At 37.2% G+C, this 14,551-nt stretch overlaps 1 protein-coding gene across 4 annotated transcripts in view; it reads left to right on the forward strand.

Moving 5' to 3' along the window:
• The window catches only part of PIK3CG (phosphatidylinositol-4,5-bisphosphate 3-kinase catalytic subunit gamma), a 43,341-nt gene extending 29,102 nt beyond the window's left edge, over positions 1–14,239 (forward strand). For all 4 annotated transcript variants that reach the window (XM_519303.9, XM_001162956.8, XM_001162884.8 and 1 more), the window contains exon 11: positions 10,465–14,239. In XM_519303.9, coding sequence (XP_519303.2) covers positions 10,465–10,743 — 279 coding nt within the window. In that variant the 3' untranslated portion in view covers positions 10,744–14,239. The remainder of the gene's footprint in view (positions 1–10,464) is intronic.
• The last annotated feature ends 312 nt before the right edge of the window (positions 14,240–14,551 follow it).

Below are 14,551 nucleotides of genomic sequence, written 5' to 3' on the forward strand. Positions count from 1 at the left end.
CTTTGACTGGAATGATTTTTATCCATTGTCTCCTTCCTCTAGCAGACAGAGGCAACATTACTATTTAGGAAAAGTAAGTGGAGGTTCCACTTCATTTCTAGATGAAAATGGAGGATTTTGATCTTAAGTATTTCATGTGACCTCAGACAGTCTGTAGCAGCCACAGCTCATCAGTGGTTAATAAATTAGCAGATTGTATATAAAAGTAGTTTGTTTTCAGTTTAGTGAACTGATAGTTGGGGCAGTTAGCAAATCAAGTAAAAGTTTGGGCCCTGAAATGATAATGAATTCCTTTGTTCCCAAGACTTCTGAGGGCGGTAGCTTTGTAAAAACAATTCTTTCTGTTAGTACTAGATGCTATAATTAAGGCATTTGAATCAACAATGAAATTGAGAGCAGATGTACTACGTAGGCTCAATCTATTTATTAGCTACTAATGGAGAATGTTCTAGCTAATGGCATTAATAATAATGTAATGTTCCCCACATTTGTAGTCATTAACAAGTGCATTAAACCAAGTCCTCGAAGTCAGATTTTTCCCTTACTCTTCTTCTCTCAATAATACAAATCCTTCAACAGTCAGTTGAGAAGGAGAGAATGAGGATGTTTGAGGTCAAGGAGAGGCAGCCCTGGCAGAAGGGAAAATTACAGCCAGTAACTTCTGTGTTCTGTGTTTTCCCCTGAGCTCCCCAGGCCACATCCTCATAGTCCCTGAAACCATAGGCCACTAGGCCAAGGTAGTGTCAGAACACTCCCACAGACCCTGTGGCTGAGTCCAAAAGGCAGAAATGAAACTTCTGGGACTGAGCGGGCAGGGCAGGTGCTCGGCTGTGCCCCCCAGGGTGAGAGAACCACCTGCAGGAAGCCAGTGTTGCTGTATGCTTCCATCCTGCCCACCTCAGTGGGCCAGCACCATGACAGCCTCCCTTTGACACTGGTTGGAGTGAGGCTTATCCCCGACTCCAACCTACCTCACCCCCTAGGCCTTTACTAAGAGACCTTGTGGGCAGATGGTCTAGAGGGACAGTGAGCCCCTTAGCATTGAACAGTATGTGTATTCAATAATGCAGCTCCTCGTGGTATTGATTAGTAATCATAGCCAACTACTTATGTAGCACTTAAATCTCACCACAACAACATGAAATGGGTATAATTCTTATTATTCTTAATCTGTATTTAAAAGAGGTTAAGTGACTTCTCCAGTGATATATAGTTTACCAGTAATAAAGCCAAAATTAGAATTCATTCAGCTTGATGTGAGTCTGTGTTGTTAACCACCACAGCACACTGCCTTTCAGCAAAGGCTGATTAAAGCTGCACCAAGTCTCTAAGTGTGTACAGCCCGTCAGAATCTCGACACTGTGTTTGACAAGCATGGGACGTGCAGTTAAACTGGGGAAGAAATTTCTTTCTCATAGAAGAGATCCTTGTGTGTGAAAATTAGAACTATCTGAATAAATTAGAATCAACAGAAATTCTTTATGTGAGTGAAATAGCCCTCGAGAAAAGCAGGGCAGTTATTTCCTTTAACGCCTCTCCTTGGGTACAGCAGGGATAGGTGAATTCCTGCATCACTGCTTAACAAGTATTTACTGAGCACCAGTGGATTGGTGTTATAATAACTTGGCCTCAGGTTAATTTCCCTCCTCGAAAATTTTCTATTAAAAAGAGTTTGACCACACAGTGGGCTCACACAGCAGGGGATTTATGTGGACCCCCCAGTGTATGGAAGGACAGAAAATAATTAAAAATCAGAATGTACTCTAATTCAAAACCAAAAGGCATCCCCATCTATGTCCTTGTGAAAATTGTGCAAGTTGGCAAATTAATGAGGCTGTTGCCTGGGGTGAAGTCTGCACTTAGCCTGTATAATTACTAAGAAATGAGAGAGACCTCAGTGGGTCCTACGGATGAGCAAAAGAAAATAATTTCCGGACATAAGTGGAGTCATTAAGAATGCAAGAGCACTAATGCACTGGGGCCACTTCCAGGGGACAAGTGATGGCTGGGCAGCAGCAGCAACAGCCCACACAAGTCTCCCGCTTCTTGGTGAACAGGGAGGAAATGCAGAGGGGATGGTAGGCAAGGGAGAGGACTGACGTTTATTGAGCCTTCACTATGTACCGGCCTCCATGCTGGGCGCTTTATGTATATTGTCTCACTTAGAAAATGCCAGAATATTCCATGGGTTTTGTATTGCTTAGGATGATGTGTACCCTGCCCAGCCTTGACATACAGAATGACACAAGCCTGACCTCAATTATCATTGCAGTTACCCTACCACACACAAATGTCACAGACAATATCAGCTAAAAGCAAAAGAAAACTCACTATTAATATTTTGTCCTATAAATTTATATTCTTTTTTCTATATAAATATTTTGTGTTAATTTACCAAAATGGGATGCATTGTTTTATACCTACCTCTTAAACACTTTTACATGTTTATTAAATATCCTTCTACAGTATCTTTCTAGTAGTTCCAGGACATGCAATTTTAAGTACTTTTTGTGAATCTTTTTTTATCAGTCCCCTATTGTAGGACATTATTAATAGATTGCTTTCAAGTTTCCACAATTTTAAACCATGTTCTAATGAACATCCTTATAGATAAATCACTGCAAAATTATTCAGTATTTTTAAAGATAGATTCCTAGCATGGAAGTTGCTGGGTAAAAGGATATAGATGTTTTTAAAGCCAGGTTTATTGAGGTATGTTTTACATAGAGTAAAAATCACCCTTTCTTTTATTTTTGGCTGGGGGTACATGTGAAGGTTTGTTACATAGGTAAACATATGTCACAGGGGTTTGTTGTACACATCATTTCGTCACCCAGGCATTAAGCCCAGTACCCAATAGTTATCTTTTTTGCTCCTCTCCCTCCTCTCATTCTCTCCCCTCAAGTAGATCCCAGTGTCTGTTGTTTCCTTCCTTGTGTTCATAAGTTCTTATCATTTAGCTCCCACTTATAAGAGAGAACATGCGGTATTTGGATTTCTGTCTCTGCACTAGTTTGCTAAAGATAATAGCCCCCAGCTCCATCCATGTTCCCGCAAAGGACATGATCTCATTCTTTTTTATGGCTGCATAGTATTCCATGGTGTATATGTACCACATTTTCTTTAATCAGCCTATCATTGATGGGCGTTTAGGTTGATTCTGTGTCTTTGCTATTGTGAATAGTGCTGCAGTGAATATTTCTGTACATGCATTTTTATGGTAGAATGATTTCTATTCCTCTGGGTATATACCCAGTAATGGGATTGCTGGATCAAAATGGTAGTCATGCTTTTAGCTCTTTGAAGAATTGCCACATTGCTTTCCACAATGGTTGAACTAATTTACACTACCACCAACAATGTGTAAGTGTTCCTTTTTCTCCACAACCTCACCAGCATCTGTTACTTTTTGACTTTTTAATAATAGCCATTCTGAGTGGTGGGAGATGGTATCTCATTGTGCTTTTGATTTGCATTTCTCTAATGATCAATGATGTTAAGCTTTTTTCATATGCTTATTGGCTGCATGTATGTCTTCTTTTGAGAAGTATCTGTTTGAGTCCTTTGCCCACTTCTTAATGGGATTGTTTTTCTCTTGTAAATTTGTTTAAGTTCTTTATAGATGCTGGATATTAGACCTTTGTCAGATGCATAGTTTGTAAATATTTTCTCCCATTCTGTAGGTTGTCTGTTCACTCTCTTGATAATTTATTTTGCTCTGCAGAAGCTCTTAAGTTTAATTAGATCCCACTTGTCAATTTTTCCTTTTGTTGCAGTTGCTTTTGGTGTCTTTGTCATGAAATCTTTGCCCATTCCTACAACCAGGATGGTATTGCCTAGGTTGTCTTCCAGGGTTTTTATAGTTTTGGATTTTACATGTAAGTCTTTAATCCAGCTTGAGTTGATGTTTGTATATGGTATAAAGAAGGGGTCCAGCTTCAATCTTCTGCATATGGCTAGCCAGTTATCCCAGCACCATTTGTTAAATAGGGAGTCTTTTCCTTGTTGCTTGTTTTTGTCAGCTTTGCCAAAGATTAGACAGTCATAGATGTGTGGCCTTATTTCTGGGCTCTCTGTTCTGCTCCTTTGGTCTCTGTGCCTGTTTTTGTACCATTACCATGCTGTTTTTGTAGCCTTGTAATATAGTTTAAAGTCAGGTAATATGATGCCTCCAGATTTGTTCTTTTTGCTTAGGATTGCCTTGGCTATTTGGGCTCTTTTTTGGTTCTATATGAATTTTAAAATAGTTTTTTCTAGTTCTGTGAAGAATGTCATTTGTAATTTGATAGAAATAGCATTGAATTCCTTTGGGCAGTATAGCCATTTTAATGATATTGACTCTTCCTATCCATGAGCATGGTATGTTTTTCCATTTGTTGGTGTCTTGTCTGATTTCTTAGAGCAGTGTTTTATAATTCTCATTGTAGAGATCTTTCACCTCCCTGGTTGGCTATATTCCTAGGTATTTCATTCTTTTTGTGGCAGTTGTGAATGGGATTGCCTTTCTGATTTGACTCTTGGTTTGGCTGTTGTTGGTGTATAGGAATGCGTGATTTTTTACACTGATTTTGGATCCTACAACTTTGCTGAAGTTGTTTATCAGCTGGAGGAGCTTTTAGGCAGAGACTATGGGGTTTTCTAGATATAAAATCATGTCATCTGCGAACAAAGATAGTTTGACTTCCTTTCTTCCTATTTAGATGTTCTTTATTTCTTCCTCTTGCCTGATTGCTCTGGCCAGGACTTCCAATACTATGTTGAATAGAAGTGGTGAGAGAGGGGTTCCTTGTCTTGCGCCAGTTTTCAAGGGGAATGCTTCCAGCTTTTGCCCATTCAGTATAATGTTGGCTGTGGGTTTGTCATAAATGGCTGTCATTATTTTGAGATATGTTCCTTCAATACCTAGTTTATTGAGAGTTTTTAACATGAAAGGGTGTTGAATTTTATCGAAAGGCTTTTCTGTGTCTATGGAGATAATCATGTGGTTTTTGTCTTTAGTTCTTTGTATGTGAGAATCACATTTATTGATTTGCGTATGTTGAACCAACCTTACATCCTGGGGATGAAACCTACTTGATCATGGTGGATTAGCTTTTTGATGTGCTGCTGGATTTGGTTTGCAAGTATTTGAAGATTTTTGTATTGATGTTCACCAAGGATATTGGCCTGAAGTTTTCTTTTTTGTGTGTCTCTGCCAGGTTTTGGTATCAAGATGATGCTGCTCTCATAGAACGAGTTGGGGAGGAGTCCCTCCTCAATTTCTTAGAATAGCTTATATAGGAAGGGTACCAGCTCTTCTTTGTACATCTGGTAGAATTCAGCTGTGAATTGATCAGGTCCTGGGCTTTTTTTTGGTTGGTAGGCTATTTATTACTGATTCAATTTTGGAGCTCATTATTGGTCTGTTCAGGGAATCAGTTTCTTCCTGGCTCAGTCTTGGGAGGGTGTATGTGTCCAGGAATGTATCCATCTCTTCTAGGTTTTCTAGTTTGTGTGCATATTTGTAGTAGTTTCTGACGGTTGTTTTTATTTCTGTGGGGTCAGTAATAACATTCCCTTCTTCATTTTTAATTGTGTTTATTTGGATTATATATATATTTAGGCTACTTTATATATATATATTAAGGATAGTTAAGTCTTCTTGTTGAATTGAACCCATTACCATTATGTAATGCCATTCTTTGTCTTTTTTGATCTTTGTTAGTTTGAAATCTGTTTTGTCTGAAATTAGGACAAACCCCTGCTTTTTTTCTGTTTTCTATTTGCTTGGTATATTTTCCTCCATCCCTTTATTTTGAGCCTATGAGTGTCATTACGCATGAGATGGGTCTCTTAAAGACAGCATTACCATTGGGTCTTGCTTTTTTATTCAACTTGCCACTTTGTCTTTTAAGTGGGGCATTTGGCCCATTTACATTCAAGGTCAGTATTGATATGTATGGATTTGATCCTGTCATTGTGCTATTAGCCGGTTACTATGTTAGCTTGTTTGTGTGGTTGCTTTACAGTGACACTGGTCTGTGTGTTTAAGTGTGGTTTTGTATTAGCTGATAGCAGTCTTGCCTTTCTATATTTAGTGCTCCTTTCAAGGTCTCTTGTAAGTCAGGTCTGGTGGGAATGAATTCCCTCAACATTTGCTTATCTGAAAAGGATCTTAAGTCTCCTTCACTTAGGAAGCTTAGTTTGGCTGGATATGAAATTCTTGGTTGAAGATTTTTTCTTTAAGAATGTTGAATATAGGCCCCAAATCTCTTCTGGCTTGTAGGGTTTCAGTGGAGAGGTCTGCTGTTAGCCTGATGGGGTTCCCTTGTAGGTTACCTGCCCTTTCTCTCTAGCTACCTTTAACATTCTTTCCTTCATTTTGACCTTGGAAAATCTGATGATTATGTATCTTGGGGATGATCTTCTTGTGTAGAATCTTGCAGTTCTCTGTATTTCCTGAATTTGACTGTCAGCTTCTTTAGCAAGCTTGGGAAAGTTTTCATGGATGATGTCCTGAAATGTGTTTCCAAGTTGTTTGCTTTATCCTCCTCCCTTTCAGGGATGCCAGTGATTCGTAGATTTGGCCTTTTTACATAATCCCATACTTCTCAGTGGTTTTTTTTTTCATTTCTTTTTTTTCTTTTTTCTTTATTTTTGTCTGACTGTCTTATTTCAGAGAACCAGTCTTCAAGTTCTGAGATTCTTTTCTCAGCTTGGCTTATTCTGCTATTAATACTTGTGATTAAATTGTGAAATTCTTATATTGTGTTATTCAGCTCTGTCAGACCCATTAGGTTCATTTTTATACCAGCTATTTCATTCTTCAGTTCCTGCATCACTTTATTGTGATTCTTATTTTCCTTGGATTGGGTTTTGCCATCCTCCTGAATCTGAATGATCTTTGTTCCTGTCCATATTCTGAATTCTGTGTCTGTCATTCCAGCCAGTTCAGCCTGGTTAAGAACTCTTGTTGGAGAACTGGTGTGGTTGTTTGGAGGACATATGACAATTTGGCCATTTGAGTCACGAGAGTTCTTGTGTTGGTCCTTTCTCATCTCTGCATGTGGGTGCTCCTTTAACCAGTTGTAGATTGAGAACAGTCAACAGAATTCTTTTCTGGATGTTTTCACCAGGCCAAGGCTTTGTGCAGGGTCTTTATTTGAAGCTGACTTCTTGTCCCTGGTTTCAGAGGGAGGTATGTTAGTGAGGTATTTTTGGTGTTGAAGCTTTGGGGTATGATCCAGCAGGTGGCACTTAGGCTTATTGGTCGGTTGGTAGACTCTTGCTTGGTTGTGTGGCTCCCCCATGTTAACTCACAGTTGCAGCCATGTTCTCTCTCAATGCTCTGAAAGTGTGGGTTTCTCTCCCCCTTGAGTGCTGTCTGTAGATCATGACTTGGCACTCCTCGGATGCCCACTGCAGCTCTTGTGTAATCTCAGTGTTTATGTTCCTTCCCCAACTTGGAGGCAGCAGAGGAAGGGACTTTGGTATTGGTTGTGGCCAAGGGTCATTTGCTTGTCACCTGGGGACTCCACCCCAGAGAGATGCAGGTCAGCAGTGGCTCAGTGCAAGCAGCCCAGGATGGAGAGTCTGTGCTGTGGGCCCAAGCCAGGGGTTTCCTGTCTTGTGTCAAGCAGTGCGGGGGGTGTGTGGGATGCACGGGAGACACACTGGCCTCCTCTCCTTGGGTCAGCTGCAGCTTGCTGGAGGTGTAAAATCACCCTTTCTAGGTGTACAGTTCTGTGAATTTTGACAAATGCATCAGTCATGTAACCACCATCACAATTAAGTTATATAACATTTATAAGCACTTTAAAGCTTTTGATGCATGTTAATCAAATTACCTGCTGGTAACATTATATGTATTCCTATCTACCATCAGCTTATAAAATGTGAACATTGGGTATTGTCCTTAAAAGACTAAAAAAAAAAGTCCAGTTTTTAGGTAAATTTTCCATCTCATTTTAAGTTACTTTTTTTAATATTAATGAAGTTGCATTTTTTTTGTAGGTTTATCTGTTTTTATGTCTTACAGTGTGATTTTTGTTATGTTTTTGGCCTGTATTTCTGGCCAATTATCTCTTTCTTATTGATTTTTAAGAACTATTAGGGGGCTGGGGTTGAAAGAGTGATCTGTCATGTCGCAAATACATTTTCTTTTGTCATTAAGCCACTTTTAATATTATGTATAGCTTTTTTTCTCTCAAAAGTTTTAAGTTCCTGTAGTCTCACCATCTTTTCCTCATAGAGTCCACCATGGAAGTCATCTTCATAAAGTCCTTTCCCACTCCATGATTATTTAACTGTTTTCCCTTTTTAAATTTAATTCATCTGGAATTTATTTTTGGTATATCACATGGAGTAGAATTTTATTTTCTCCCCCAAATGATGAGCCACTTGTCCTGGTCCCATTTATCAAATAATAGATCTTTTCCCCACCAATTTGAAAAGCCACCTGTATTATATATCATATTTATATACTTAAGTATGTCTCTGAACTTTCCCTTCTGTTCCACAAAATTCCTTGTCTTTTTGGGAGAAGACTACATACTGGTTTGCACTGTTTTTAATAATGTAGTTTTATAAAATGGTTTAATATCTGGTTTGGCAAGCACTACTTTTCATTATTATACTTTTTCAAAATGTTCTCTCAGGCCCTAATTATTTCAGATGAACTTTAAACCATATCTGAGTTTAAACACCCAATAAGAATTTGTATTGAAATTTTATGTTTATAGATTAATCTAAGAATAATTTATATCATTATAAGCAGTCTCGTCACTGAGGGATGTTCAAAAACTGACTCATTGCTCTTCAGAGATTAAAGTTTTATAATTTTTTAAGAGTATAAAAATTATAAATTATAAAAATTATAAAAGCATAGGTTCTACATGTTTTATGTGTTCATCCTAGGAATCATGTTATTGTTGTTACCATTGATTTTAGCATCTGTTTTTGCATTTTACTTTCCAACTTGTGGATCCTATTTACAGCATTCTATTTATTAATTTTTATAAAAACCTAGTTTATTAAAAACAAGTTACAGTAATATTTGATTTTTTAAAGACAATTAGGTCATTTGTAAATAATAAGTTTTCCTTCACTTTTCTGATTTTATTTTATTTATTTATTTATTTATTTATTTATTTAGAGACAGAGTCTCACTCTGTTGCCTACTTTGGAGTGCAGTGGAGTGATCTCAGCTCACTGCAACCTCTACCTCCCAGGTTCAAGCAATTCTCTTGCCTCAGCCTCCTGAGTAACTGGGATTACAGACACATGCCACCACACCCAGCTAATTTTTTTGTATTTTTAGTAGAGACGGGGTTTCATCATGTTGGCCAGGCTGGTCTTGAACTCTTAACCTCAAGTGATCCACCCACCTTGGCCTCCCAAAGTGCTAGGATTACAGGTGTGAGCCACCGCACCAGGCCCACTTTTCTGATTTCATACTTCACTTCTTTTTCTGGTATTTCATTATTTAGAATTATTTTTATAATTTCAAATAATTCTTCACATTGTCATATTTTAATGACATATGAAGTCATCTATTTTTTAAATCAAAAATAGATGTTAATACAGTACCTTATGGTGAATTAATCCCTCAGCTTTAGAATAAATCTTATTTGGCTATGGTGTATTAATCTTTTAACATTATGCTCAATATTTATTATTTGAAATATATATATAATCACTAACTTTAGTTTTCTTTAATATACTATCTTTGTCAAGTTATGGTATTAAGGTTGGATTATTCTCATGTTGTAAAATTGAGACTCTTGCATTTTTCTATGCTTTGGAACAATTTAAATGGCATAACCATACCTATTGCTTAATAAGCAGACTTAGCTCACCTGTATCACCTGCTCCAAAGCTTTTTGGGGGACCATGAGCCATAGCATTTTTTAAAGCCCTCTCTCTCACTCAGTGTTCAGAATTTGTATTAAAATTTCAAAGTTCATTTAACAATTTTGATTATCAGAGTGAAAAGCTAATTCATCTGTTTTCTTAGACTTGAACAGAGTATAAAATAAAGATGAAAACTTAATCTCAAACACATTTCCATCAGTGCTTTGGATTTCATTAGTTCTTGGCAAACATTATTTACACTTACATAAAGTTTATTGATTCCAGTATGATGTTCAAAAGCTGACTCATTGCTCTTCAGAAATTACAGAAATGTCTACCCTCAATCTCTTGGGAAAGAAACTGAATTAAAAAGGTAGAGTAAGAAATAAGCTGAAACTTGTCTGTATTAATTAGTTTTCCTTGAGCACTCCCTGGATATATGCAACTACACGGAAGTATTTAAGAGATTATAAAAACAGTTTCTCATCAAGTTTTTCATCTGAGGCAGGGACCTTGATGGTTTCTCCTCATGGACAGGTAACTCTATGTACATTTCAGTACATCCCTGTAATCTTCAGCCTACTTGTTAGTTACCATAACAACAGTAACAGCATTTTCTTCTTCTTTATCCAGGACATCTGTGTTAAGGCTTATCTAGCCCTTCGTCATCACACAAACCTACTGATCATCCTGTTCTCCATGATGCTGATGACAGGAATGCCCCAGTTAACAAGCAAAGAAGACATTGAATACATCCGGGATGCCCTCACAGTGGGGAAAAATGAGGAGGATGCTAAAAAGTATTTTCTTGATCAGATCGAAGTTTGCAGAGACAAAGGATGGACTGTGCAGTTTAATTGGTTTCTACATCTTGTTCTTGGCATCAAACAAGGAGAGAAACATTCAGCCTAATACTTTAGGCTAGAATCAAAAACAAGTTAGTGTTCTATGGTTTAAATTAGCATAGCAATCATCGAACTTGGATTTCAAATGCAATAGACATTGTGAAAGCTGGCATTTCAGAAGTATAGCTCTTTTCCTACCTGAACTCTTCCCTGGAGAAAAGATGTTGGCATTGCTGATTGTTTGGTTAAGCAATGTCCAGTGCTAGGATTATTTGCAGGTTTGGTTTTTTCTCATTTGTCTGTGGCATTGGAGAATATTCTCGGTTTAAACAGACTGATGACTTCCTTATTGTCCCTGATATTTTGACTATCTTACTATTGAGTGCTTCTGGAAATTCTTTGGAATAATTGATGACATCTATTTTCATCTGGGTTTAGTCTCAGTTTTGGTTATCTTTGTGTTCCTCAAGCTCTTTAAAGAAAAAGATGTAATCATTGTAACCTTTGTCTCATTCCTTAAATGATGCTTCCAAACATCTCCTTAGTGTCTGCAGGTGTTAGTGGTGTGCTAAAAGCAAGGAAAGCGAGTTAGTCTTTTCAGTGTCTTTTGCAATTCAATTCTTTTGTCATGTATAACTGAGACACACAGACACAGCAGGAGAAATCTAAACCGTTGTGCTTTGACCTTCCTCTGCTGGTCTTGTTCCAGGGTTATGAATACGAAAAAATAGAGATGAGACTTTTTGTGTCAACTCTGTCCACAAGAGTGAGTTATCTAGTATGATTAGTATAGCTTTCTCCAGCATGGCAGCAGGAAGTAACTACAGGGCCTCTTTTATGCCTGACATTTCTTCCCTTCCTTTTTCCCTGCCTCCCTTTTTCATCAATTGCGATGCTCCCACAACTCTTTACAGACTTGTGAAATCTTCAAGAACGCCTTTACTCTATAACTCAAAAATTAGTTGAAAAATAATTACTTCTCAAGGATTATTAGAATCTTAGGTACTTATTTGTAAAGATGTTTAGTGACTTTTTTTTCAAGTATCTTATTAAAGGAGGCATTCTAGAAAATATGAATTAGTTTCCAAATGCCTTAATTTTAAACTTTGGCCTGAACAGTTTTTTCTTTTTCTTAATGGAAGAAGATATTTAATATCTTAAAAATATTCCAAGTTAGGAAGAACACTACTTGCCTTATCCATTTCCCATTTAAAGGACTTTTAAACTTTGACACATCCTTCAGATTTCCTGAAAATAATTGAAATATCTTACTTTAAAAATATTTTCATCTCTTAAATATCTCGTTATTTATTGGAGGTATTGTTTAACCTTAGAGAGACCATTAAATTATTTATAAAATATTTTGTAATTACCTGTAGTTAATACATTACATAGAAAAAAACTATGTTAACAGTGTCTCTGTTTAAGTATAATCAGATATAAATATATACTTAATTTTTTAATTTTAAAAATAGATACCTGTTTGACTTTGAGGTAGTCCAGACCTTTTCTTTTTTTTTTTTTTTTTTTTTTTAAATGTGTGCAAAAGCCCAAAGGTTCCTAAGCCTGGCTGCAAAGAAGAATCAACAGGGACACTTTTTAAAAACACTCTTATCAGCCTGGGCAACACAGTGAGACTCCATCTCTTAAAAAAAAAAAATTAGCTGGGTATAGTGGTATGTGCCTGTAGTCCCAGGTACTCAGGAGGCTGAGGCAGGAGGATTGCCTGAGCCCAGGAGGTGGAAACTGCAGAGAGTCATGATCATGTCCTTACACTCCAGCCTGGATAACAGAGCGAGACCCTGTCTCAAAAAAATAAAATAAAAAATAAAAACACCCTTGCCTGCGCTCCATTCCCAGGTTATAATTTAATTACTGTGGGATGAGACCCAGACATCAATATTTTTCTAGATTCTTCAGGTGATTCTAATTCACAGCCAGAGTTGGAAGCCCTGCGTGGCCTTTGAAGGTCTAGATGATTCTTCTTCCTTGCCCTTTGAGCTTTTCCCCATCTCACAGGTATCTAGAAAAAAACTCCTCTTCTTTGGCAACCTGTCCTTTTAAAATCACACTCTACCCACCTGTACAGAGGACCATGCCCTATAATGAAATGTTTATTCCTATCTATAAATGGAGGATAAACATTTTGTGGCACTTCTGGACCAACTATTCCCTACTATTCTTTTGAAGAAAGGCAGGAAGAGTACTTTCTAATTCAGAAGAGGATGTTTTCACTATTCTGATAAACAATAGCCAAGTTCAGACCTTGTACAGATTCTTTTTATTTGAATTGCTGAAATAATTTCTTGATGATGAAAAAAAGATTAGAGAGGAATACATTTATATTTAGCTTATTGGCACATGTGCATACATATTTCCTCTTCAAATGAACCAGTTCTTTCATTTCATTATGCTAATATATATATATCACATATATATGCTAATATATATATATCACACATATATATCACAGTTTTATATATATATATGTGTGTGTGTGTGTATATATATATATATATCACAGTTGGGCTTGATTCTTCCGTATTCCAAAGAGCATAATTTCAGTTCTATAGACTTATAGATAAATAAAAATCATCTTTGTGGGCTTCCTTCCTTTACTGTTCGCAGTGAATTACATGACCAACAACTTCTATACCTTTGAAAATGTTCTAGAACTAGAATCATCCTGCTACTGGGAACTACCCACAGCTCTATCTTCAATGCCAGGTGAAAACACAGATCACAAGTCAGATGAATCAGGCCAAAGCAACTTTTATGTATATCTAGGACTGGCGACATAATTTGCACAGCCCAGTGAAAAGTGAAAATGCAGTCCCATCATTCAAAAATTATTAAGAAATTCGAGATGGCAACAGCAGTTGTCACACCAAGCACAGTGCCCTTCTGAGCATGAGGCTCTGTGTGACTGCATGGGTCCATGAGACCAGCACTGTGTGGGTCTGAATGATGGATTTGGTGTTCAGTTTAGCACACACGGTCTACCACGTCTGCATGAGTGGTAAATATAGTGCCTGGGTCAAAATGTTCCTTCTGTTCAAATCGAAATACCTCATCTCTATGGCTCTATGGCTGTACATTAGGACCTAGAACAGTGGCCCATTGCTCTTAGACTGGAACCATGTCCACTAAAATAAACCTAAGCAGATGTTGTAGACCTAGCCCCACAGGACTGCATTTAGCTGCTTCAGTGACACTTTGATGAAAGTATGGAGAAGTGGAGACATTATAGATAAAATATATCAATTCCCAGAGAAAACTCTTGACTTAAAAACTTAACTGTAGTAAATATATCTTTTTCAGGTGATGAATTATTTTTTTAAAAAAGGTTACATATAGGAATTCTGCAGTATAATTTGGAGGCTATTAGTGCTATATTAATGGAAATTAATTATTTTTTAAGTAAGTCCAAAAAATAATCTAGAAAGTAAGTTTCCAGAGCAAATCTGACCTAGCATTTGGTATGCTAGGCTCTGCTTTTCATGATTTTGAAATAAATCATAATTAGACTTAACAATATGGAGAAAATAAACTTGTATTTTTAAGTGTTCTGTTGGCTGATTTTCTGTTTCATCCAGCTCAATAATTCTGATAAATAAATTTGGTTCTAGTTTGGTGCTTATCTGCATATTCTCAAAGATTCATTTCAGGACAGGTATCTGGGGAACAAAAAACACACACCTTGGCCAGGCATGGTGGCTCATGCCTGTAATCCCAGCACTTTGGGAGGCCAAGATGGGCGGATCACTTGAGCCCAGGAGTTGTAGACCAGCCTAGGAAACAACATGGTGAAATACTGTACAAAAAATCTCTAAAAAAATACAAAAATTAGCCAGGTGTAGTGGCACATGCCTGTA

This window comes from Pan troglodytes, chromosome 6, assembly GCF_028858775.2.
Source record: "Pan troglodytes isolate AG18354 chromosome 6, NHGRI_mPanTro3-v2.0_pri, whole genome shotgun sequence".
Classification (NCBI taxonomy): Eukaryota; Metazoa; Chordata; class Mammalia; order Primates; family Hominidae; genus Pan; species Pan troglodytes.